Raw genomic sequence first — 25,825 nt, 5'->3', positions numbered from 1 at the left:
TTTAAAAAATACCTGATTTTGGTGAATCATCATAATTTTCTTGATAAATGTTATTAGAATCCAAAATAGAATCGAAGTCGCCCAAAATCTCTGGCTGTTCGTCTTCTTGGTGAATTGATTCATCACCATCCATTCTTGAATCCATACCTCCATAGCATCGCTTAAAATTAAAAATATATTTATTTAGTTGGTATTATAATAAACCTAAGATATCGAATCTTTTATGTCATATAAATATATATTTACTTGGTCGGAGAACAAAGTTTGTTTTTTACAAAATTTATTGAACCTTTTTTAATGTGATGTACACCGAGTGTACATATATTATTATTTTGTAAATATGTCGAATTTTTAGTTTCGTATTTTAACAAAATTTAATGCTTGAGAATAAAATACATATTCATTACTTTTACAAAAAATTAGATTTATTACAATCAAATTAACAAATATATTAATGTTATTAAAATATTTTTTAATATCTAGGCCCCTTACTCTAAGCCTATTTTAAGCAACTTCAACCCCTCTTTACTGTACCTTAATGGTACTTGTCATTTATGTGTGAAAATATTTTTCATAGCTTTCTAAACGAAAAGTTTTCGCAATAATAACGTAATATAATAAATATTTAACTGATATATACACAAAATAATACAACTGATAACTCTTTTATCATTTAATATATTTATTTATATATTATACACAATACAATAAACATGATAACTCTCTTCGCTGTCTTACAAATTTACTTGGCATTTATGTGCAACAATACTAATACATGAAAATATTTTTAACAACTTATTTTTTAACTAGGTTTTTGCAAAAATAAGGTGAACTAGTTAATATTTAACTTTAATCAAATTTTTGTTTGTTAAAATAATTTATTGTTATTATTCTTTCAAAACGACTCTATGCATCAAGGCCTAAGAAATATTTGCTGAATCAAAGTTTTGGATCACCTAAAACACTAGATGATCAAAAAATGACAAATGGATCACACGCACTGGATGAAAAGCAAAAAATATTTTTTTGAGCTTTTTCACACAATCAAATTGATCTATTTCTCAATCGTATTGTTAGACTTGACAACAAATTAATCCTTTTCAACAGAACGCGCTTTACAGCTTAACTAAAAGCAAAACCTAAATTATACTATAATGCGCAATCGTGAAGAATAAGGGATGCAATCGCGACTCTCTAAGACAGTCTAGAACCTGCAATAGAAAATCGTCGAACATTGACGGATTTTTAAAACCACTTTTCAGCAACCTCAGAATATGCTTAATTTAATACACGCTGCATCGAAAATATCATCAAGTCACTAGGAAATAAAATATTCCTCTGAATCTTCTTTTACAATAATGAGTACTTTGCTTTGCTGGTATTCCAGAAAATAGAGACATATTTGAGAACTCTGTTAACGAACGTATCATACAGAACCCGAATTGCCAATAAATTATTAAAGTGACACGCGCTCCGCATTACAAAGTCGAGTATCTTTCGCGCTTTTTGCAAACTTTGCCGATGTTCATATCAAATCTCTATCACTACTCGACCAGCAATCACAAATCTGCCTTAACTGTAAGGATATTCCACTGTGAAATGAGTGCTGAAATCGACAACTTCTATAGCTTTTTGTAAAAACAAAAAATCGTTATTTGTCCGAATACTCTAAAACAATTTCTGTTCATCAGCATATAAAAAATATTCTATTCTCAATTTCAGAGCGTATATCTGTGATATGGAGAAGAAAGAGTAGATAACCCAAATTGGATCCTTGCAGTACCCTTACCATATGTCACATGCTGTAAATTAAGTATGTACATATATATATATTTGAAAAACTGAATTTACTTAACGTTCGAAGAAGTAGCGCATGACAAATTTGTTGAATTACTTTTGAAAGTCTGTATATACTACATCAACCTGAATTTTAGAATCGTGGAATTCTGCCACCGCCTTCTAAAGGCACAACAGGTTAATGGCCATGAAACGACGCGGTCGAAAACCGCGTTTTTGGTTCACAAGCGCCTGCCGGCAGTGATTGTAAATATATTTGTAAATAATTATATTAAACAACTTAACAGGTGCCGAAGGAACGGCGACCGATATACGACTTATTACCCTTTTTATGGATCGGGGTAACTGTCATACATCTCCATTAGTGACAAATTGAAAATATATATAAAATTAAGAATGAAATCAATATGAATTAAATTAAAGTAAAAGTACCCAATGAAAAAATATTAAGCGAAACATACAATTATCTAAAATCATTTTTGCAGCAAATTAAGTGTAAATAAAGCTTGCAGATGTGGCCAATTTAACTTAAGCTAATACATAGATACATAAATAAATTAACGCATTACATTCTCCATCTATTCAATAATACGCGTGTTTTTTCCCGTCTCTTTCTCGATACAAATTGAATTAAGATGAAGGAAACGAAGAGGGACAATAAAACTGTTAATTCAATTTGGAGCAACGACCCGCCTGTAATTGGACAATTCAATTAAGGCCCATAATGCCATTTATTTATTATACACATTAGGTGTGCACAACATGCTGAGAAAATCATCAGTCCACATGGGCACGCCGTTCAAGCTAGACCGGGGGTAATTCGATAACGATATCCCGCAGGAAAACAAATCCTGTCCTGGGGGTGGGACTACTGATTTGCCGCCACTTTTGCCCCTTTTCGTTTGACTTTTCCTCCCTCACGACCGTGGAACTTGTTTGGGAATAGCCGAAAACCACCGCAGTCTTGTGAGATTTATCGATAATGGTGAAACTGTTTAAGCGGAATGTTTCAGATTGTTATCTCACTCTCTCTATCTACGAAAGTTATACGTATGGAGAAATTTATACACGCACATTTAAACCTGCATACTTTTATCTCAATACTAACTAAAGCTAATTATTTTTATAATCAAATTGAGATGGTGAACTATTTTGTGTAATATTATTGTAATAATCCTTTTAAAAAGTTTGTTTTTTATTGTAATATATATAAAATACAATATGCTTATTTTAACCATATCAGTATTTTATAATATAATGTATTGTTTTTTTAAGACAATATCTACAATTTTTAATTATAAAAATAGATTTTTATATACAAAATTATCAGTTATATATAATATCTAATATATTGCTTTCATTACAATTTAGCTGATTTTTTTTTGTAGTTATTATCTAATATTTTTTATTACTTGTGACACATAGTTGTATTCATTAATTAACAATTTTAATCACGCCGTAAAAAATTATAAAAACGACTATAACAAAAAATACTTATTTTAGCAGAAAACAAATTATGTCAACATATATAAAAATACAAAGCGATATTTAGTAAAAGATTTATGCAAAAATTTATAATTTTACTTACAAAAATAATTGTGTGCATATGATGTGAATAAAATATATTTGATATTATAAACAATCATTTAAAATAGTGCAGTTTAACAAATATATACGTGTAATACTACATATTAATCGTGTTATATTATATTATTGAAAATAAATTGTGGTACAGTGTAATAGTAATCAAAAATAAAAATTTGAGCCTTTTGGGAACACATAAGTCAAAGTTATGTTTTGCTGTAGTTACAAAATTTTATTGATTAAATAAATGGTAATCTATAGAGCGATTTAAACATCACATTATTAAGGTTTCTCAAGAATTAAATAAAACATAGCTACTTTGCCCTGTGTTATTGCTCTCTTCTGTAACATAAATAACTATGAACTAAAATACTATTTAATACTCAAAATCAAATTATAATTTAGCGTTGAAAATATTTTTGTGATACGTATTATTATAATAGTTATATAAAATGGAACAATACCTGCTGCACACACACGGTATGCTTTTCGAATGACTTCTAATCGTTTGGCTTAGAAGCCTTAAAAGCATGGAATTCATTGACGCGCAATGTTCTAAATCTACATGAATCGCATGTTTTATTATTTATTTTTCTGTGGATATTTATTTTTAAAAATTAATGTAAAATAGTTTTTTAAAATATTACAATAATTTTAAAATAAATATGCTAACTCGAAACTAAACATACTGTGCAACATATTATATCATATATCTAAATGAATTTATTTTATTTTAATTATTTATAAATTATGGAGATATTAAATTTAATTTAAAATCATTCTGCTACATTCAGTTTCTCAGCACAGATGAAAGGAATCACTGAATCACCTTAAACTTAGCAGGATTAACAATTGGCATGACCATGATAACAATGTTACTGCGCCAAATGCTTTGTATCTTTATCATACAATATATGTATTATCTAACTAGCGATTCATATATTTTTTTGACATTAAACATTACCTAAAATTGTAACAATAGACTTAAATGTATCTGATCTCACATTACAGATTTTTTCAATCTAATGAGAAAGATTTATGTCAGATTTAGTAAATGGGCAATTTAATATATTTATATTATTACCAATGTATTAAAAACAAATGACACTAAATTTTAATTTATAAGCTATAAAAGTTTAAATTTTTTTAACAAAATTTTGAATACGTTTGTTTTATTGTATATATTTATTGTAAATCTTTCGTAGTAACAGTGTATTACAGCGGGGTGGACACAATCAAAATCTATTTATTAAGACATAAGACTGAAAGCAAAATCTGTAAATCAATTACATCTAATTTATTAATTATGTATAATCAAAAGATAATTTTGCATGATATAGCTCGATCTTTATCTTTTATGTTTAGATTCCGATCTTTCAGACACTAAGGAAATTAAAAAATCCTAGGATCCATATGAGATTTGAACTCAGGTTTTTCGGGTATTAATTCACCGACTTAATCATTATCTGTAACTAATAAACATACTATAAATAAGAACGAAAAAAATAAAGTAAATTATGTAATTCACTAAGTGCAGCAGATATGTAATCTGTGATTGTTTCGATTACTTTGAGAGATTCAAAAGGTAAGTTAAAGAAAGGAATACAATAGTTTCAATCCAATTTGGTAATTGCGTTGCTTTAAAATCGTTTAAAAATTGCAAATAATTATTATTTAATAAAATAAGCAATAAATATATTTTTTAGTTTTTTTATTTTCAATTTATTGTACTAAGATAATGTAATAAAATATTTTATATATTGGCAATATCACTTAAGCGGTATTTTTAAAATATTTATTATAATCCAATATAATGAAAAATTATATAAGTACCAACAATTGGTAAAATTAATATAGATTTCCACCTTTCCTGACGTATGTCACACGGAAAAAAGTATTAATGATACTTTGGTCAAATAGTCACATGACACATCATTAATATTGTGCCTTTCTATGGTCTAACGCGTGTACCGGGTGTTTCGAAATATTTTCCCGGATGAAAATTTTCAAAACTTTTCTATTATTTCGTACGCATGTTTTAATAAAAAATGTACAAAAACCCTAACTTTTCACAAACTACGTTATTTATTCAGAGTTGACCACAGCGTTATTATTAATGAAATTTCCAAACTGTCTGTAATTTTTTTGCCAACTGTTTAAAAGTAATTTATATTTTCACGAAACAACGCTAACCTTTTATCATTAATGGAATACTTTGATCTCGATATTAATAATTCAACCACATAAAATCCAAGCGATCGAAATCAAATTATAATTTTTATTTAATAACTTTTCCATAATTAAGTACAATATAAAAAAATAAGTTTTAAGTAGGTACTGTGTATTTATTTTTAATTAAAAATAATGTTTTTTTTAATAAAACATATTTTTTATTTATTAAAAGAACTTTTACATTTAAAAGTTATGCGTTACTGCAAATGCAAACGTGTGCCACAAAAAGTTTGCTTGACCGAGCAATTATTCGGTTTTAGTTTTGACCAAAAAGTTTTAGTGGAAATATACGGTTGAAACCGAAAATAACCGAAATTTCATTGTGTGCGATATTTTATACTTGACAGTAGATCTACTACGGAAAATCAATACAAAAAAATCCAGCAACTACCATTACTTTATATTAACATCATTTGCCTTTTATCACTGTGTATGACCTAACTCGATCGTCAAAGTCAGAAATGCTATTTATTTTCTAGAGGAATTCACATCCCAATTTGAGACAATGCCATCACGTAGTGCTGCACGCATTGCTGACTTCACCGCTATAGACTGCGTGGCATAAATCCTTTAGCTTTTGATACAGAACTCTCTATCAGAAAATATTTTTTTACGAGATGAAATAAAATAAATATTTTAAGAAGATATAGTTATTAAGTTTTTATTTTTGATATACTTACTGCTTTCTGTGGTGGTCCAACTGCAATTACACAAGTATCTTAATATTTATTAAATTTCTGATATTCGAACAATACATTTTATTTTGCTTTGACAGTATTTGAAGAAAACAATCGTGAAAACTTTATTTTAGTTTACAATTGTATATTGAAATAATACACACAATCAAAACACAATAATGTGACAGTGATTACGAAACATTTAGTAATTTTCCTCTCACGCCAAAGTACGCTGGCTGTCAAAATGTAATAAAATGTATGCGGCGTTTTATTGAGATTATTAATTGTGTTAGAGAATTCCTTTTTGCCATTTACTAACCAATGCTAACACATATAATTTAATTTAAGAAGTATATCAAATAAAAAATCACAATTGCGATGATAATTATATTCGAATTACATTCTAAAATTAATTTTTTATATTATATAACTGCATTAAATTAAAGTGACATTTTTTTATTTTGATTAACTATCTATTTATACTAAAGATATATTATACTATGCCAAGGCTATATCCGTTTATCGCTACTAAACAATATATCGTACTCGAACGTTAAGCATTGTTTCGCTTAACAAATGTGGTAACCGTAAAGACGCCATAATGAGTTCGTTTATAAAGAGTCACCCGGGAGGAAAACTCATATGGCAATAGAGGATACCTACATTAGAAAGGCAGAGTCTTTCAATACATCTTAATATGGCTAAAATCACATTTATCCTATCAATCCAAGCTTTTGTAAGAAAATGTATAAAAGGTTTATGAGAAACATACTTTGACAGTTTTCGAGAGGTACCAACAACTCTGTCACTGCAATGACTATGCTACTTTTACGACTATTCTTCCGCATCAAGAACTACTCTCTCTATATTGGAATTTTGCCTTACCTGGACTCTTCCGCATTTGAGACTATTGCTTGATATTCACACCTGAATTAAATAATGAATTGTGCAATAAAATATATATTAACAGGCTGATCAAGTCATGCCACTAAAAACTACATAAAAAATAGGAAAAACTATTATTTTGCCGAAAAATTTGCAAAGCTTATACAGATATTTTGAACAGGAACATCTCGTGAGTATAGGTAAGTAAGCGGTTACCTAGAAAATGAAAAGCCGGTAGAGCGGAAAATATTTTTCAAAATAGTAAAATATTTTCCATGTAGGAATTTGGTTGAGGATATCTTCCTATGTTTATAAAAAATGTGGTAAAGTACATTTTCAATGACAGTAATATCAAAGTCATGAAATAATTAAAGTTTCTGCAAAAAAAATATCTCAAAAAGCAGCAATCCAGTGGTGTAGCTGGATTTTGTGCCGCCTAGGGCGATTCTTCTCTCGTACAATTATTTAATATAAAATCTAACCTTCCTAAAACTATGTAATTTAATGCATGACAGGCGGGCCCTTTTGCTCTCCTCTCCCCCCCTCATATATTGACTCTTCTATTGACCTTCGCATATTGACTCCCCGTGCTATACAATAGATATGGAGCGTGCTAAATGGGAACGTGTACTCGGAGATTATATAATTTTGCAATTCTTACGTACGAATTCATATGTATGACAGGCGTGAGTGGTAAGATAATTTTCCTCTCGCTCGCTCGCGTGCTAAGTGAGAATAGTGAGAGAGATAAGAGTGTGCAGCCGCACGCTCTAAACAGGGGAGCAAAACTCAACAACTCTTATATTTACGTATAAATACTTATATTACCTTGAAATAAAATGGATATTAAGCAATTAATTATATTTATTTTACTTTTAAACAAAAATTTTGTTAAAAGGCTATTTCAGATTTTTTTGATGAGAAGAAATGGCTACAAGAGCGCAAAAAATGTATTTTTGGAATTTTTTATTCAAAGAGGAAATATTAAAAATATTTTTTTGTAAAAAAATTTGCAACAAATTAGCAATTTTATTTTTAAATATGAGTGTACTTATTATTTTTATGTTAAATATAATAATAATATCGATATTATATCGCATTGTATTAGGACCTTTTGTTGGATATTTTTTACACTGGCAACACTGTCGAGTTTTGACAAGTACGGTGTCAGTGAGGTATGGCCGGTGTCGTAATAAATTCGCTCTGTTTCACACATGAAAACGCTCAATGTTATTCGTATAGTTCATTTCTACAAGAATAAGCGCAGTAACAATTTCCACGACCATAACCTGGTTATAACATAGTTTGTGAGTATTGTTATTTTTTTAATTATTAATTGAATCCACCCAATACAATAAATTATGTACAATAATCAATAATTTATGACCTTAACTTTTAGATTTTTTGCATATAATATGTGCACGACGCATATTATTTTATGTTTATTTCACTTGTCAAGTTGCAAGGACTAATTAAGCATATAATATGCTTAATTACTTTTTTATTGTGATTAAACTGAGTCTTACAAATGTATAACCAATTGATATTTTTAATACAAAAACCAATATCTTGAATATAAATTAAGATTAAATATGTTACCTGATTATTTCGATAACTTTTCAGTGTATTATTATTTTGGATAATAATAAGATAATTTACAATTAATCAAAGAACATAACCTCCTCAAAAACATCTATTTTTAAATATAATACATAGATTTTTCCTTTTAAGTCAGTCCAAAATAACGTCATTTAATGTGTCATCATCACACGCTCTTAAATTTTTGTCCCGTGATTGGTCGGTTGCACTGAGAAACGGTAACGGTATGTGGAAGTACACCGGGTGGTATTGGTTTGTTGTCCAGATTAATATCTTATCGCCCATTCCACTATTGTGCTATTTACAATAATTCTTACGTTGCTCTATATGTATTTTTAATCTTATGTATTTATAAAACAAATTCTATTTTATTTGTTCTAATTCAGCCCTGTTCTTAACGACCATGTAAACCCTGCATATATTTGTTCTTGTTCACTGACTTGAGTAAAAATAGAGTAGTTTTATAATACACTCCTTAAATATGTGGGGGGTGGTTTAATTTGAAGCCTTGTTTTGAAATTGTTTATGTATCCCTCCCACATTAGTGACACTCACAAGATTAACTGCTATGCGTTGTGTGGCACACCCTTCAGCTAGTGAGTCAAGTAAAAAAACCTACAAGTATAAATCTCAAAACACCGCACTATTGTCCTATAAAGTAGCAGCAGTGCTACTAATTAAATTTATCGGCGTAACATCTACTAGGTAAATACAGCTATCTGGGTAGACCGCTCAGATAGCTGTAAGGTAAATTTGAATTGAATAATATTTTTTGTTAATGATATGCCCCATTTGAAAATTGTTGATATTTAAATGTGTATAAAAGCTTATGGCATATTATCTACATGTACTTTAAAAAAAATGCATACATCGATAACCGCTGTTTTCATCTTATTTCAAATTCGTTTTCTTTCAAAAAGCTATTAAATTCAGAGCAGTTCGCACTTTAATATCTATTGATAACATTATCAATTAAAAAATTAAAACATGTATGATTATTTTTCTTATTTAAAATAAATAAATAAATTCGCAATAAGTATTTTCTCATATTTATCAATGACATTCTGAATAAATAAAATTTAACATTAAAATATGTAACATGATATATTATTTTATGTACATATATTTTTATTGTTTTAATTATTGTCAATAACAATAACCGTAATCACTTGAAAGTCAATTTAAATTATTTTCTGATTCAACGTGTCAAACTTTCGTGTACTTATTAAAATCTAATATAATTGAATCTAATTTAATTACTTTCAACCTTTAACCTTAAAATGTGTATTACGAATAATCATACATATGGATTGCGATTCCTCTTTGTTTGTGTATATAAAAAAATAATATTATAATTATATCACATAAATTTTAATAACCTCATTTATGTAAATAATCTGCCATTATACATAGGTGTATTAAATTTATATACTAACCGGTTTTGTGGTTAGTAATATTATACGGATATAAATAAACCTGACGTAACATGCAACTATCCTTATCTAATATATACATATAAGTTTTAAATTTTCCTGTAACACAACTGGTATTCCGCTTAAAGATTAAAATGATTACAGAATTGCTATCAACCATGGCTAAATCAGGAACAAAAGAATCTTCAGATTATACTACTGGAGTAGGATATGAAATCAAAAAATACCATTACTACAGAAAGCATCTGTTTCGAATACTCGGCGATACACAAAAAGCTCTCAGAGACGTAACACACTTAAATTTATTTCCTCTCGGTATATTGAAATGAAATATAATTATATATAATAATTGTAATAATAAATCACTATTGATTAGAATCTTCCATTGCTGAAGCCGTACGAATGTCGCGAGAAAATGTACTCCGTCCTCCTGCTATAGTTGTCCTTGGCAACGCTAGAGCCAGGCTTATTAATTTTCTTCTCGGCGAAGAGTTGCTACCGCCGCATTCAAATTCGTCATCGTCGAATGGATGGAGATGGGTATTGAAATTTATCATCATTTCAATACTTGAAATGTTGTTTATGATTATATTATAATTGAATCTTAGCTGAGGCTGCAACACGGAGTAAAACGACACGTTAGATTGAGCTTTGGCACCGACTTCGAAATAATAGAACCAAATTTATCTGCAAACTTCAACTGGGATCAAATAACCTCTCAAGTACATAAATTAATAATGTTTCAAGAAAGAAAATGTCTGGCATAATTCAAATTCTCTCCGCCATTTATCATTACTTGAGGATCTTCTCGGATAAAAATTATGCCAGTTGCCTTTTTTCTTGATGCTTGTATATAAAACATTTATTGAAACGTAATTTTTAACATCAAATGTTTCATTTGCAGAATTTAAAAAGAACCGACAATCTCGACCTATCGACGATCATAGATATTGAACTTTGCCATCCGTTCTTAGAAAATGGTGTTCAAGTTTTAGTTCCCCCCGATCTCGGTAATCTCGCCTTGAATGGAAAATCTTCATATACGTTTACACAAGAGTCATGTTTAAAAAACTATGAAACTTTCTTCTCCAAGCGTGGATCATTTTTGAAGCAAGTTTCGCCCATCGTTTTATACGCTCTGGATGATATTGAGTATATAGAAAATATAACTGACAAATCGCTGAAAGAACACCGTCCTAAAAATAAATTAGAAAGGAGCAACTCAGATAATGCGTGTAGCATGTTTCGTAAACCGAACAAGAATCCTAATGTAGAAAGAATAGGCAAAGGTGGTTCGAGTAAATTTTACGTAGATGTCGATGTTAGAAGGAGCTGTGCAAATGAATTTTGCGAATCTAACAACTTAAACGAATCCACCAGAAGTGATCCTGATAAGAGTGGTAATAGTCTCGAATACAATCTACAGAATCCCGCTGGATTGAGTGAAGAAGTATAAATTTTATATTATAATTAATATTTCATTCGATTACTAATTCATTATTTATTAACAGAACTTACTGGATTTACGGCAAATATATGATTTACATCCAAACGTACAAGTTCTCTTCATCCTTTTCTCCGATGTTTTAAAAGAAGAAAAAGATGAATCATATTTGCTTGATCATAATGAAAATTGTTCTTTTATGGATGAAAGCAGTCCTGAATTGCTGCTTCTGAGCAAACAAAAAAGATATTTGAGAACACTCGTTCAACAGCTTCAGTTAATATGTACGTTTTGACTATTAAATTCATCCGAAAATATTACTATGATAATGATATGTTTTACAGCCAACCCTTTGACGAAAACTTCATTCACCAGTCATTGGTTAATCGTGAACGATACTGAAATAAAAAAACAGAAATCGTACAAGAATCTTAATAAACTTGTACTAGACAAAGATACGACATTCAGAAATAAGTTGAATACTGATATTGTACAACATCCCGTAGAATTTATATTGAGTTTAAAAAAGTTTTTTAAAGACAGTCTGAAAAAATATATGTTATACGACTGTAATAAATTGAGTGAGGTAATTAATATATTTTTTAATCAAGATTCTGATGTGTTATTATATGATTATGCTTCGTTAAAGATTCACCATGCTTTGCTGCAACAATTCATTTTATCAACATTCGACATGGCTAGGGAGATGCAAATAATTCCAAGAAAAATTCAATACGTAGCTGAAACTGAAAAGCACCTCTATAATGTAAGTATCATAAACAAGCATGTTTTGAATAAAATTAAAATATAATTAATCATATGCTTTTAGACTCTTAATGATACGTTTACGGATGGAGAAAAACGAGAAGAATTACTGCAAATATTGCAAAAAGTACTGCATGAAATGAAGAATAACATCGATAATATAAACTTCTTTTCAAATGGTAATTTGCATTAAATCTACCGCTAATTATAAACCTAATATTTTTGCGTCTCATAGTGATACATATTTACAGATTCTCCGTGCAACGGTAGCAGCGAATGCATCAACATGAATCGTTCTACTTCAATATTTTATTCAGAAATTCGAACCGGAAGCGTGGCGTTTCAAGATCAAATACCGTGCACATATTTCGAAAACAACTCTTTCAATCTCAGCGAAGCGACGCCCGAAGAATTAAATCTAATCGATCAAAACATAGCCGATAATATCAACTTGAGCGAGTATTGCATCGTCAATGTGCCTCAAAACGAATTGGAATCAGCGATGAGCATTGAAATGGACGCTACCGAAGCGACCAATGAAATTTTGCACTCGCTTCAGACTGATCAGTCGACTACCATTGGCTTTGATCAAACTGGTTCCATGTCAGATAACAGCGTTATTAACTTCAACCGATTTCATATAGACACGCCTATCTGTAATCAATCGAGGAGCACTCAAACGTCGTTTAAGCATGTATCACTAGAAGTCCAGAGGATCGTGCTCGGAATACTGAGTAGGAATATCAGTATTCAACTGGTGAAGTTTGTAGATTGTTTACGTGATAGCTATTTCGGAACATTGCAGAGGTTAACTTTTTTTATTTTAATCTGTATTAGTAATATATGAAAATGATTAACAACAACCCTAAACAGTGCTAATGGATAATAGAGTGGAGCAAAAACTAATCTTACTACGACATTTTGCCGATTAACTCAATGTTCCTAACTTATTCTTCATGAAAATAAATTGTTGTTGATTGAATCTCAAGAATAAACTATTTTTTATATACATTTCACTGAAAGTTTGAAACGTTAGCTGTGTTTTATTTCTATTTTAGATGTTTAGAATCACTTGAAGAAGGTCATCGGCATCGAACAGCATCTGAAGCAATCCGACAGATTTTGCTTGTGATCCGAACAGTAGATCTACAACAATATGCCTCATTTTCATTCCTCAATGCGTTCGTTGATCAATTAAAAAGATTTTTTCAAAGGTACATATTTTATAATAATCAAATCGTCAATGTATACTATAATGAAGCTCATATTTTTAGGCTCTCTTTATCTACGGTGGGCAACAAATCCTGTTGCGCCCAAAGTGCTCGTTGGAGAAGACAAATCGCTATAGACACCATAGATTCTTTAAATCCCATAAAGCTCACAAAATTAATATCATCACAGTTGAAAGATAGGATACGACAATCACATGAACAGTTTCAATCAGCTCTCAATTCGCTGAGTGATCATCATGCGATTAGACTCCAACAAACGGATGATCTCAAAAGAACCATTCGAAAATATCACGCTCCTCGATTTGCTCGGCTATGTCTCGAGAGTACGTCATTAGTCGATTTGACCATTCATGGAGTGCCGAGATTGGGAAAGGAAATAGGTCGTGGTCAATACGGCGTAGTGTTTTCGGTCAAAGAGGCGTGGGGAGGATTCGAGCCCTGTGCCGTTAAAAGTGTGGTTCCTCCCGATGAGAGACATTTCAACGAGTTGGCGATGGAATTTTTTCATACTAGGTATTGCACCAGTTGTTCAAATACAATGATTCATAAACTAATCGCATTACTTTTTTTATAGAAATTTACCAGTGCATGACAGAATTGTACAATTGCGAGGATCGGTTATCGATTATTCGTATGAAAGCGGCAGTCCAGCTGTGTATCTAATATCGGAACGCCTACGTTGGGACCTTCATTGTGCCTTACTATTCTCTAAAATGTCATTTGTTCAAAGAATGCAAATAGCGGTCGATATTGTCGAAGGTAAGTAACATATAAAAAATTCCGTGTTGTAAAGGCCGCAAGGTAGATTTCTGTATTTAAAAGTGTGTAAAAATATTTTTTTATTTTAATTATCTATTATTATTGACCTCTACTTTTTCCTCTAAGATTTTTTAAACGGAATTATGAGTTAGTTTGAATTTTTATATACCATTTTTATTTAATGTATTTTATATTTTATTTTAATATCTATTTTTGAAAAAGGTTACCTTTTACTTTATTTTTCTAATAATGAAGATTTTTATTTTTTAATAGCAGCTGTTTTTAATTAAGATAAGGTTGACTAACAATTTTAGCCGAGATATTTACAAGAACTATTTTTGGAACAATTTTTTTGATTTTACAAAAAATTTAAAAAATCAATTACTTAGAAAATGATTTTTAATTTAACGCTAGATTTACGAAACCCATCAAATTGCCGGGTTTCTTATTTGTATTATAATTTAATTTATATCAGACAGTATTGTTTCTGGGTTTTTTTCACTACTTTTTATATTTGAACAATGCAAATATATTAGCACTATTTTTATTTTTGAAAATCTATATACCTATTTTTAACGACACGCATCAAATTGACGGATTTATACCCGTAAATCTAGTGTTAAATACAAAATTTAATTTACGGCCATGAAACTTTTGCCCGATCTTCGTGTGTCTGTCTCGGTGTTGCTAAACCCAATTCAACCTATTTTTATTCTGTAAAAAAAATTAAATAACAGTAACACGCAATAGAACTCACTTTCTTCGGGCAAAAGAATTCTACTGTTCCATTATTATGGCTACGGCTGTTTATATACATAAATAATCTTCAAACTATCAAAAAGTTATATATATATAGTATTTATATAAAAGTACTTGATATGGGTTTCAATAAAATTAATCAAAAGCATGTGTGTATATGATTCATTACTTCAATTAGTAACGCTACTGGTTGTACTCTCATTTCCTTTATATGATATTTTAGGGAGCGTAACCCTAGGGGTGGTTGACCTCGCGGCCAATGAGACTCCTCGGTGAATCCTATTAGACTGTTTATTATTTTATATTTACAAGTTTGTTAATGGACGAATACGGCGTGACGTTTCTCGTGATGTCGGAGTTCGTGCAGTTGATGATGCTCAGGATGGCTCAAGCTGCATGCGACAGGTGTCAGGAGTGTCAGGTGGGGGCGCGTAGCTGGTTCCTCAGGAAGGCTGCTGGTCGTCGTTTGCCGCTGATTCCGCACTCTGGCGTCTGGTCTCTGTCTCTCGCTTGACTGCCTCGGGCTCTCTGCCAAGGTCTTGTGTCCACTGCGGATCAACTGCCGTCTCCTCGTCGGAGTCCGGGCTTATATTCTTTTGGGGGATGCACCATTGCTGGCCAATCACGCTTGTGCGTCGATCTCCTAGCCAATCGCTGGAGTCGCTTCGTAGAATTATAGAAATCGGATGTTGCATATTTGGAAGCGAGTTTTTGCTTGCTCCGACTTTCGAATTCTACGGAAAGGGTTTGCTGTTGTGATGATTAATTGCATCCGCACCCGTTTAGTCACAAAAGGGATACTCTTAACGACCCGTGTTGTGTGGTCAAAAGAAATCCCTCTTGTGCCATGATGTTTGTCTCATTATTAACAGTGAACATTCTTGGTTACGGGTATTAACAATGAGACAATTGCCCTTTTTTTTGTCCGTTACTATTCATGGTGGTCGACAGTCGCCACAATATTTTGCTTTTATCTGAATAGTCCAGTACTGACATCTATAATACATAGATTAACCATCAAACAATGACAATTCAAATATAAATCATTACATAAATAATGATAATAGTGCAATTTTACTCAAGATTGATTCTAGCCGTCACAAATAGATATCTAAGTTTTTTTTAATTATTAGGTATACGGTATTTACACTCTCAAGGCTTAGTACATAGAGACATTAAGATGAAAAACGTACTGCTGGATGAAGAAAACCGAGCCAAATTAACCGATCTCGGCTTTTGTATACCGGAAGCGATGATATCAGGTTCAGTCGTCGGCACTCCAGTTCACATGGCTCCTGAGTTATTTTCAGGCATTTATGACAATTCTGTTGATGTATACGCCTTCGGAATATTATTCTGGTTAGTACATCAATAACAATAATAATATTAATAACCATAAAATAAAATTATTATGGTTTTCAGGTATATTTGCTCTGGTCATGTTAGTCTACCTTCTGCTTTCGAAAGCTTTCTAAACAAAGAACAGCTTTGGATTTACGTCAAAAAAGGTATGTGTTATTATGATTTAATCTTGTGAGATCGTTTCGTATAAAACATCACTATAATTTAGGTCTTCGGCCCGAACGATTACCGGAGTTCTCCGACACTTGTTGGACACTTATGAAAAATTGCTGGTCTGCCGATTCTAATGAAAGACCTCCACTCGGCGACGTTCAACCGATTCTCGAAGCATTAAGAGACAATCCGCAATTTAACGCTGATCTTTGACAATCCAATGAGCTTGCTGAAATTGAGTCTTTTTATTCTATGTATTGATTTATTGTATTCTCAATCTCGATCGGTGGATAAAAATGTGCCAATATAATAAATATCATCATGATCTTATGCATGCAACTGTAAAACCAAATTTATGTCAAATGAAACGGTTAAAATGTATTGTTTCAAAAAAATCTTGCATTTTTTAATATTTCAAAAAATAAACGTTAAATATTATTATTTAATTTGTAATGCAAATCTCAAATATCTAATATATTATTTTTTTATTTTTCACATTGTAAGTTACTTTTGAATTAACGTCATTAATTTCATTATTTTTAGATGTAATTACATATACATAAAAAATTGTGATTGGCTATTAAATGTAAATATAAAAAGAATATTTTTATAGTATTTTTAAAATATTGTATATTATTAAACATAGGTGATATTTTGTAAAGAATCAAATTATGTTTTAATTAATTATTTTAATCAGTAATACTTTGTGTATTAAATTTGCAATTTTAGTTATTGAATAAAATTGAAATAAAAGTGTTCTACAAAAAAATACTTGAAATAATAGATTATGACACAGAATTAATATTTTTTAAATTGATAATTAGGTTTTGTGTTTTATATCATAATTATGAATTTTTAAGTAGAAATTATAATTCAGTTTAAAAATTATGCTTATAGTAACTTTTTACAAAATTTTTAATTATTGTGATCATTGAAATAGAGAAACCAATACAGTAATTATTTTTTCTCTATATTTGTTTTTATCGCAAAAAATAGGTGTAGAAGACATATGTATGTGAATATGATACAACTGTAATTTTACATAATAATTAATAGTGTTATTATTACTATACATATTTGAATTCAAAAATAAATGTCTTCCGACTTCTTCTAATATGATTTAACAATGTATTCTGTATATTTATCTAATATACAAATAATAATTAAAAATGATTGTGGCATCCCTAGTCAAACGATATTTTACAATGAATTTTCCAAATTAATTTCAATGAAATACATACAAGAATGTAATGCAATAAATTATGGCGTGTGTAATGATTAGTGCCTGATATTTAATAAATTTGTAAATAATTCCAAAATATACACGTATATTATTTATTATTAATAGCAAGAATGTGAATATAGTTTTGGGTGTATTTCAATAAAATAAAACACTAAATATTATTTAAAATACTTTTTTTATTTTTTAATATTTGTATAAATTTTTAATCTTCTTATATACACATTATCAATACAATGCTTTTAATAATTGGTCGTTCTATTTTTGTGCATTTTTTCCAATTCCAGTGATAAAACGTGATATAAAGTGATATTTTTATTTTCAATTGATCATCTCGACTTTTGTAATATTGAACATTGTAATCGTATATAAAATAATAAAATTACTATTTATTTACAACTCTGTTTTCTTCTTTGTCACAAAAAACTTAGGAACGGCTTTCCAAATATCGTCGGCGAACATTTTCGGTTCTTCGAAAGCAGCAAAATGACCGCCAGTTGGAAAATCAGAAATTTGGACAATGTTCGGATACTTGTCTTGCAACTGCCATTCGGTTTGAAACATAACCTCATATTCGAATCTTGCTACTGCAGTTGGGACTTTGATTGGAATACTGAAAAAATCATTGTATACTTGTAAAGTGTTTGCTGTTTGACAATAAAAATAAAAAGTATAAGGTTGTTTCACTTCAAGTGGCCAAAATTTACTCGGAAGCATACTGTAATTGGAACAAAACTTTCGTAGTAAATAACTATGTATTTTATTTATTTTTACGACTTTACAACCTGTAAAAGTGAAGATTTTTATAAAGAGATTCATTAAATGTTAAAGTGGTTAGCAAAATAACATTTATATAAATTTAATATATTTTAAGTAGTATAGTTTCTTTATATGAAACAACATATCTGTAAAATTATTCAACTTTTTAGTTAAACAGGTAGACAATCTTCAAAGAATATTGCTAATATTATTACTCAAAGGTATAAAATACCAATACTAGCCAGAATGACCAAAGTTGTAATTAAATTAATTAAAAATACTTACTAATCCAGCTCCAAACTCATCTCAGCCTTACTGAAGAACTCTGAATAAATCCTCATCGATGTTGTTATTGAACCACTAGCCCAATATATCATAATGTTATCCAACAAGTTAGTGAAATTGAACTTATTATCAAGCCCGCCGTTGGGTTGCGTTATATAGTTAGGATTCGTCCATCCTGCAAACTTCTCAAGGATGTAAGCTGCTAGACCGATCGGAGACGTTTTCAAACCCACGCCGACAGTATCTGGCTTTGTAGCCTGTATATGCATGTAACCTCCTTCGACAATCATAAAATCGAAAGTGTTATACAGTGGATATATCTTATGTTCATGTCTTTTCTCAACGACAAACGGCGGATAAATTGCTCCCAAAAACAATTTCAAGAAGCTCATACTAGACATGCTGCCGGCTGCGGTTGTATGGTATCCTAGAACACGCTCCGGATACATTGTAGCCATATGGCTAGTTATAATCGAGCCCCAGTCTCCACCGTGAATTAAATATTTATCGTAGCCTAGCCTCTCCATTAAATTTCTCATTATGACTGCAATTTGTGCTGGACCCAAACCGGTTTTTGATGCGCCCTAAAATGATTTATTGATTATTAAAGTTATAAACATAAAGAGTTGTACATATATACCATTACAAATATAAATATGAATATTTCTGTTATTTTTCAATTCAGAATCTTAAAAAAAATAGTTTTTATTAGAGATTTGCAAATCTCTTGCTTTCTTTAAGCAAACTTACAGTAAAACTTGAATCAAATTAGTACATATTCAGGATTTATATTACTTATAAGTTGAATATTGTAAATAAACAAACTAAAATTCTAAAATTTAATTTAATTATGCAAAATCATAGAATTCTAGAAATCCTAAAATAAATAGCCCATAGATTTTCTAAAGAAAACATCAAAGAGAGTAATATTCTGTTAACTTAACCAACTTAAATACACCATTCGCTTTCTTTAGTTCTCACGCGTGTAACTTACTCATCCCTCTTTTTTATTATATCAGTCGCAGGCACATAGATTACATGTTATAATACATATGGGTATTTGGACATAAGCATTATTACAGATTTCATGTTCTGCGTACAAATTACACAGTATAATTATTTGACTGGCAGTTCTTTTTTACATGTTTTAATGTCTTATTTAAAAAATATATGTATCGCTAATTTCACAGTACTATAAAAAAATACTAGAAAGATAATAACAGGATTGGGCAAAATATCTTACGTATTTAGAAGGGGCCCTGTGTGTGCTGTGATGGTGGCAGGGATGTGGGATGGGTTTTATTTGCTAGGTGAAACCTTGCTTTTTTCAGTGGCTATCATGAATTGGACCGATGAAGATTGGAGCTTTGCTGTTTAGGCGTATTATGAGAGCAACCGTTCTGTGATAACGATGCAGAGTGTTCCGTATACACTTCACGCTCAGTCGAAATGTATCTGTACTAGATGTAGATAGGAAAACTTTTTTTATGGTTTTCTAATCTTCGGGCAACTAGAACCACACTGAAAAGTAAATCACCAGGCATATTTAGGACCGTTAGAATGCCAGAGAATGTGAAAGCAGTAAGAGAAAAGCAAAACTACCAAAAACTCAGTTGGCTGAAAACATCAACCAAAATGAGATTGACCTCAGGATTTAACAGAGCCGTATGTAATATGCCTGCTACCGAGACCATTAATAATTTTTACGATCGGTACATGCATTTCAAATCAAATAAATCAGAAATCGGTTATTCAAGTACGGACCTCCGAGGATATTTACAACTGACCAATCGACAGATGGGTGCAATCACTTATAGACCGACCCAAATAGCCAGCCGACATATGGCTCTCCTCCTACCTGAACTGTCAAACTTTGCATAACCATAATTTGAATTTTCCCAACATATCTGACCTGGCAGGATTTTCACTACATATCTACTCGGCAGGAGAAAGGCGTAATTGTATACTTTTGAAAAGGATAATTTATTATCGCACTCTATAACTATATTTTATTTTATTTTGCAATCAAACGAAAAATGTCATTAAAAATACCATATCTTAATAGGAAAAACAATATTTTTGTGGCAAAAAATACAAAAGTATAGTTGTGTTCCAGTAAAAAATAATAAATTAGAAAATAACATGTTTTTATAGTACTTTTTCCCTCACTAATTTCAAAATAAAATAAATTACCTGTGAGAATCCAAATCCAGGTAAACTGGGTATTATCAGTTCAAATACATAATCATGTCCTGTTCTCGGCTTTGTGAAGAGTGGAATAACATCATAAAACTCTCTAACGCTCCCTGGCCATCCATGCAACAGTAACAAAGGAAAAACTTTCTTACTAGCATCGACTTTAGGCTTTACGTGTAAATAATGAATGTCCAAGCCTTGAATGTTCGTCTTAAACTGTGGGTATTGATTCAAATACGCCTCTCTTTCGGCAAAGTTGTAAGAGCTCCTCCAAAACGATATGACGTCCTTCAAATATTTATTGTTGAATCCATATTGGAATCCTACACCCTCAAGAGGCTCCGTGTAAAAGTCATCACTTTTCAATTTGCTTATTAGATTGGTAAGCATCTGTAAAACATTTGCTAATTATTTTATTTTTTTAATTTGCGCAACATATGTATGTATATTCTTACCTCCGGTTTAAATTCAACTTTGAAACTTGTGATAGATTTGTCCAATGTTTTCGGTACTTCGCCGGGACCCCAATACCGATCGAGCGGCAAGTCTGGTAAGGGCGCCACGTAATACAGATTCTTATATACATTGTATCCTATCCATGCAGAAAGAGCCAGAATGACTAATGAACCAAATTTACAGCATGTCCCCATCTGTAATTTTAATGTGGAATGCTTTAAAAAAGAAAATAAGAACGGAGCCAAAATTTTCAATCTATAAATATGATATGAACATGAATAATACATTCATGCATGTATATCTATATGTAATGTTTATAATGAATATAAGTCAATTAATTATTTATAAATGCAGAATCATATGTCATATACTATAACTGATTATTTGTGAATTGAGTGCAAATGTAATATTTTTACCCAATTTTTCCTATTGGTAATGCCTTTATATAATATTTTAAGAACGGAGGGTACAAAATACATTTACAATTTTTACTTAAATTAGTGGATTTGCTAATTGCAAAATAGTATTTGTCAGCACGCCTAACAAACATTAAATCCATCAGCAGGGACGCTATCATTACCAATATTACTATGGACTTCTAATATAAGAGCGTTGATCAAAGTATATTTAAACCGAATTTTGTTTGTGAATCAAAATTCGGCTTAGATATGCTTCATTCGATACTCACATATTGTAAACAGTAATATTGTTAAGAAAAGTTTTAATATGAATACTAAATAACCAAGCGTTTCCACTGCGACTGTGACAGCACATTTGAATTTGGCCAGAAAAATGCATGTCATTTAATGAAATAATATGAACCTTAATGAAATGGTAATATTAAAAAACGACCACTTAATGACCAACTTTTGCCCCCCCCCCTCCCCTGAAAAAAACTAAAATGCCGTCCCTGATTCTAAACCAGAAATTCTTAGGTTATACCTCAAAGAAAACAGTCTCGAATCCAACCCGAAAATATTTTTTTAAATATGGTATTTCGTTTAAATTATATCAGAATACATTTTTACTCTATTTGCGTTAACACAGTCAGTTTGAGAGCTATCCATTTCATAATTATTCATAATTGAGAAAGAAATGACAAGTTTGGGTTCGAGTTTTGGGTTTGGACAAAAGTTCGCTAGTCAGTGGTCGTTTTTTTAATATTTCGATTTCATTAAGATTCATAGTATTTAATTGACATGAATTTCTTGGCCAAATTCAAGAGGGGGCAAATGCCCCCTCCAATGGCGTCCCTTGCTCGTACCCTAAAAACAAAACAGCCAATCCCAAATATCGTCATGAGCAGGTAACGAGCACGAGCACTCTCGTTGAATTACAAACATTCCAGAACATAACAATAATTATCAGAATTTCGAATGAAATCCAACTATTCCACTATAGCAACAGCATCTAATAATATATGTATATACACAATATACTTAATATTTATACTTGACATCACAAGTAACAATGAGAAAATTAGAAATTATACATTATAACAATGCCCTGCATAAATAAATGTTAACAATAATTGACGATTGTAATAATAATGGATAATGATAATTGCTTTACTCTATTTTATCATGAATAATGCTATATATTTTTTATTGAACAAAAGTTACATGGTTACAGGTTCATTAAATTGTTAGGGTTAATGGACATTCTTTTAAAATTGGTATATAATACATAAACATAATTTTTTAAATCCATTTTATTTTAGTAATATCATTAATTAACTAAAAAAAAAGTATTTCTTTCTTGTTCTAAATTATAATATATGAAAATATTTTAATATTAAACTGCTATTTTCTTTAAAATCCCATTTTTTTTATAAATTGCTTTTTTCTAAAATCATAGAAGTTTATTTAGGTGTGTATAGATAAAAAAATCTTAATTTTGGCGTCGTTAAAAACTGGCAATTTTTGACACATTTATTTGTTAATACCTATAACTTTTTTTAACTAGTAGCACAGGGAAAAAATACAAATGTTTTCTAGAGACCGGTTCTGTATATTGAAAGACAATGTAGATAATTAGAACAATTATATATAAGATTAAAGTTCAATAATATTATTTTTAATTTAAATTTAGAATTTTAACATAAAAATGTTTAATACTGTGTTACATAATCTTGTATCAAATGTTTTGAGTACGTGCATGATAAAATTACACCAAATTGAAACTTTGACCTTGACCTTGTACTATGGATCGAACAAGACCTCTGCGTTTGAACGATCAAGACGAACTGGAATGCCAAGACATTCGACTTGGTTTTATGTTACCACTTTATGACAATATTTAATCGTTGTTATGGCGAATTGATAACATTTTTGTTATGTACATATTAAAAGTGATAGTCGAACCACCTTTATAAAATGCTTCAACAAATAAATTTAAAAGATTTTTATAATATTAATTTGTGTAAGAAAATCTTTTTTTTATTAAATAATTGCTAACATGGGTGATAATTACAACGTTTGGTCTCCTTTTATAATAATGTTATTAACTTTGAAAACATTTAGCCCTGCAGCATAAAATTCAGCATGCCATTCTTACTGGTTAATATTTAATAGGTAGCAAATATTTAGAATATATTCATACATAAATTACTATTTTCTTGAATAAATTTAAATTCAATAAAATGGATAGAAGACCAATGCCGCCGCCGAAGAAAACCCAGATCGAATGACATTACGCATGGATATTGCCAGTCGCTGGATCCGTGCATGCCACATGTGTAGCATCTGATCTGATATACTCAATTCACCCGTGGGAGAAATAAATGAACTGCATTATTGGGGGGAGCGATTTTATTTAGCCACAAAACTACGCGGCATTCTAATAAAAGTGACGTGACGGCGGTGAGGGCAACATTCTTTGACGAACCACGTATTATATACTCTGATTTATAATATATGTATTCCTAACATTATATAATTTGATATGATTGAGACGGAATTGCTTTGCTGCGACATAATTTGTTAATCGCCAGAATCAGGTTATAGGAGCGTTTGCTTATAGTGAAGCAATCAGAGCAATAAGGGATTGATTTTTATATTATTCGTTTGAACGAAGCGACTAATCGATAATGTACTCAATACCGAAACAATACTGTACTGTTAACTTGTTGTTGTCCATTGGGACTCGTCATAGGGACATGCGTCACAGATTGAGTAATGCTTGTTACCTTATGGAAGGTGTCACAGGTTGAATGTGTGTAAATATAGGAAGAAAATAAAGAAACAGCATTTGATCTTGAATTCGGAGAGAGAGAGTGACAGTCAGAGTCAATACAAAAGTCTACTCATTTAACAAATCGTTCGTCCAGCCGATTCCTCCTCTCGGTCCTTTACTATTGATTCGACACTCTCGGTCATTTTTGAGTTTATTTTTCTTCGCTTCTCACCTACCATGCCAATGGTGGGTTACCTTGGAATTTGTGTCACTATTTATCTTAGCGACCACGAAAAACAATGGATTCTACACCAATATCGTTTTTCATGTCACTTCCTTCCCACCCCACCCCTATGGGCCTAGGCAACCTTTTGAGACGGAAGAGCCAAAAGTTACAATTTACAAAATTTTCCAGTTTTTAAAGAGCCACTAACATTTTTATTTTAATATTATGGTATTTGATTAGGATTATGTATATAAATTTGATTTCTGATTTAAAATAATAGCTTTAAATATGAAATAATATTTATTCGTATAACACCATTCATATGCACCAATAACTAAACAAACAGAACAGTGTTGCCACATTTCAAAAATGTCAGCTGTCCGTATCTCTCTACTTCACCTATTCTCACTGTTCTCTGTTGAGTGTGTTTATCCTGTTTAAAGTTTTTTTTGCAGAGTTTTGAAAATAAAATAATTATTAATATTTGCGCATGAAACTGGATAGCCGCATCTTGACGTCAAAAGAGCCGCATGCGGCTCGCAAGCCGCAGGTTGCCGACCCCTGGCCTAGGGTGTTTAACCACAGAGTATATTTTTCTATACAGTAAGTCATATGTGTACTAAATTTGGTTGAAATTGCTCTAGGCGTTCTATAGTTATGCCAGAAAATATATATTATACATCCATTTTTTTTAAATAATCTTTGCAATAAGTTATCTTTCATTTATAGTTGGGAATTAAATATACAAATGAAACATTTCCAGCACAAGGCATATATTTTAAATTCTTTATTTAAAAACATTATCCAT

The 25,825-nt window shown here is 30.6% G+C and overlaps 2 protein-coding genes across 3 annotated transcripts; one reads left to right on the top strand and one right to left on the bottom strand.

Annotated features, from left to right (window-relative positions):
• The first annotated feature begins 8,282 nt into the window (after positions 1-8,282).
• Positions 8,283-18,386, top strand: LOC148238942 (dual serine/threonine and tyrosine protein kinase-like). Its single transcript, XM_088184037.1, has 16 exons — positions 8,283-8,482; positions 10,352-10,522; positions 10,584-10,747; positions 10,816-10,929; positions 11,112-11,657; positions 11,719-11,935; positions 11,996-12,237; positions 12,301-12,417; positions 12,481-12,595; positions 12,668-13,223; positions 13,475-13,630; positions 13,691-14,161; positions 14,223-14,407; positions 16,300-16,525; positions 16,589-16,674; positions 16,737-18,386. The coding sequence occupies exons 2-16, from the start codon at positions 10,366-10,368 to the stop codon at positions 16,892-16,894; spliced, it is 3,510 nt and encodes a 1,169-aa protein (XP_088040163.1). The 5' UTR covers positions 8,283-8,482; positions 10,352-10,365; the 3' UTR covers positions 16,895-18,386.
• Positions 18,081-23,864, bottom strand: LOC148238941 (juvenile hormone epoxide hydrolase 1-like). 2 transcript variants are annotated; one of them, XM_088184244.1, is made up of 5 exons: positions 23,807-23,864; positions 21,617-21,811; positions 21,159-21,551; positions 18,966-19,549; positions 18,081-18,534 (listed from the first exon to the last, which is right to left on the bottom strand). In XM_088184244.1, the coding sequence occupies exons 2-5, from the start codon at positions 21,809-21,811 to the stop codon at positions 18,315-18,317; spliced, it is 1,392 nt and encodes a 463-aa protein (XP_088040370.1). In that variant the 5' UTR covers positions 23,807-23,864; the 3' UTR covers positions 18,081-18,314. The 2 variants fall into 2 exon arrangements, with proteins under 2 accessions (XP_088040370.1, XP_088040285.1); XM_088184159.1 differs by having other exon boundaries at positions 23,813-23,864.
• Positions 23,865-25,825: the final 1,961 nt, after the last annotated feature.

Source organism: Plectrocnemia conspersa, unplaced genomic scaffold, assembly GCF_051122295.1.
Source record: "Plectrocnemia conspersa isolate PC_06_02 unplaced genomic scaffold, ASM5112229v1 ptg000001l, whole genome shotgun sequence".
Lineage (NCBI taxonomy): Eukaryota > Metazoa > Arthropoda > Insecta > Trichoptera > Polycentropodidae > Plectrocnemia > Plectrocnemia conspersa.
This window is presented reverse-complemented; position numbering and strand designations above follow the sequence as displayed.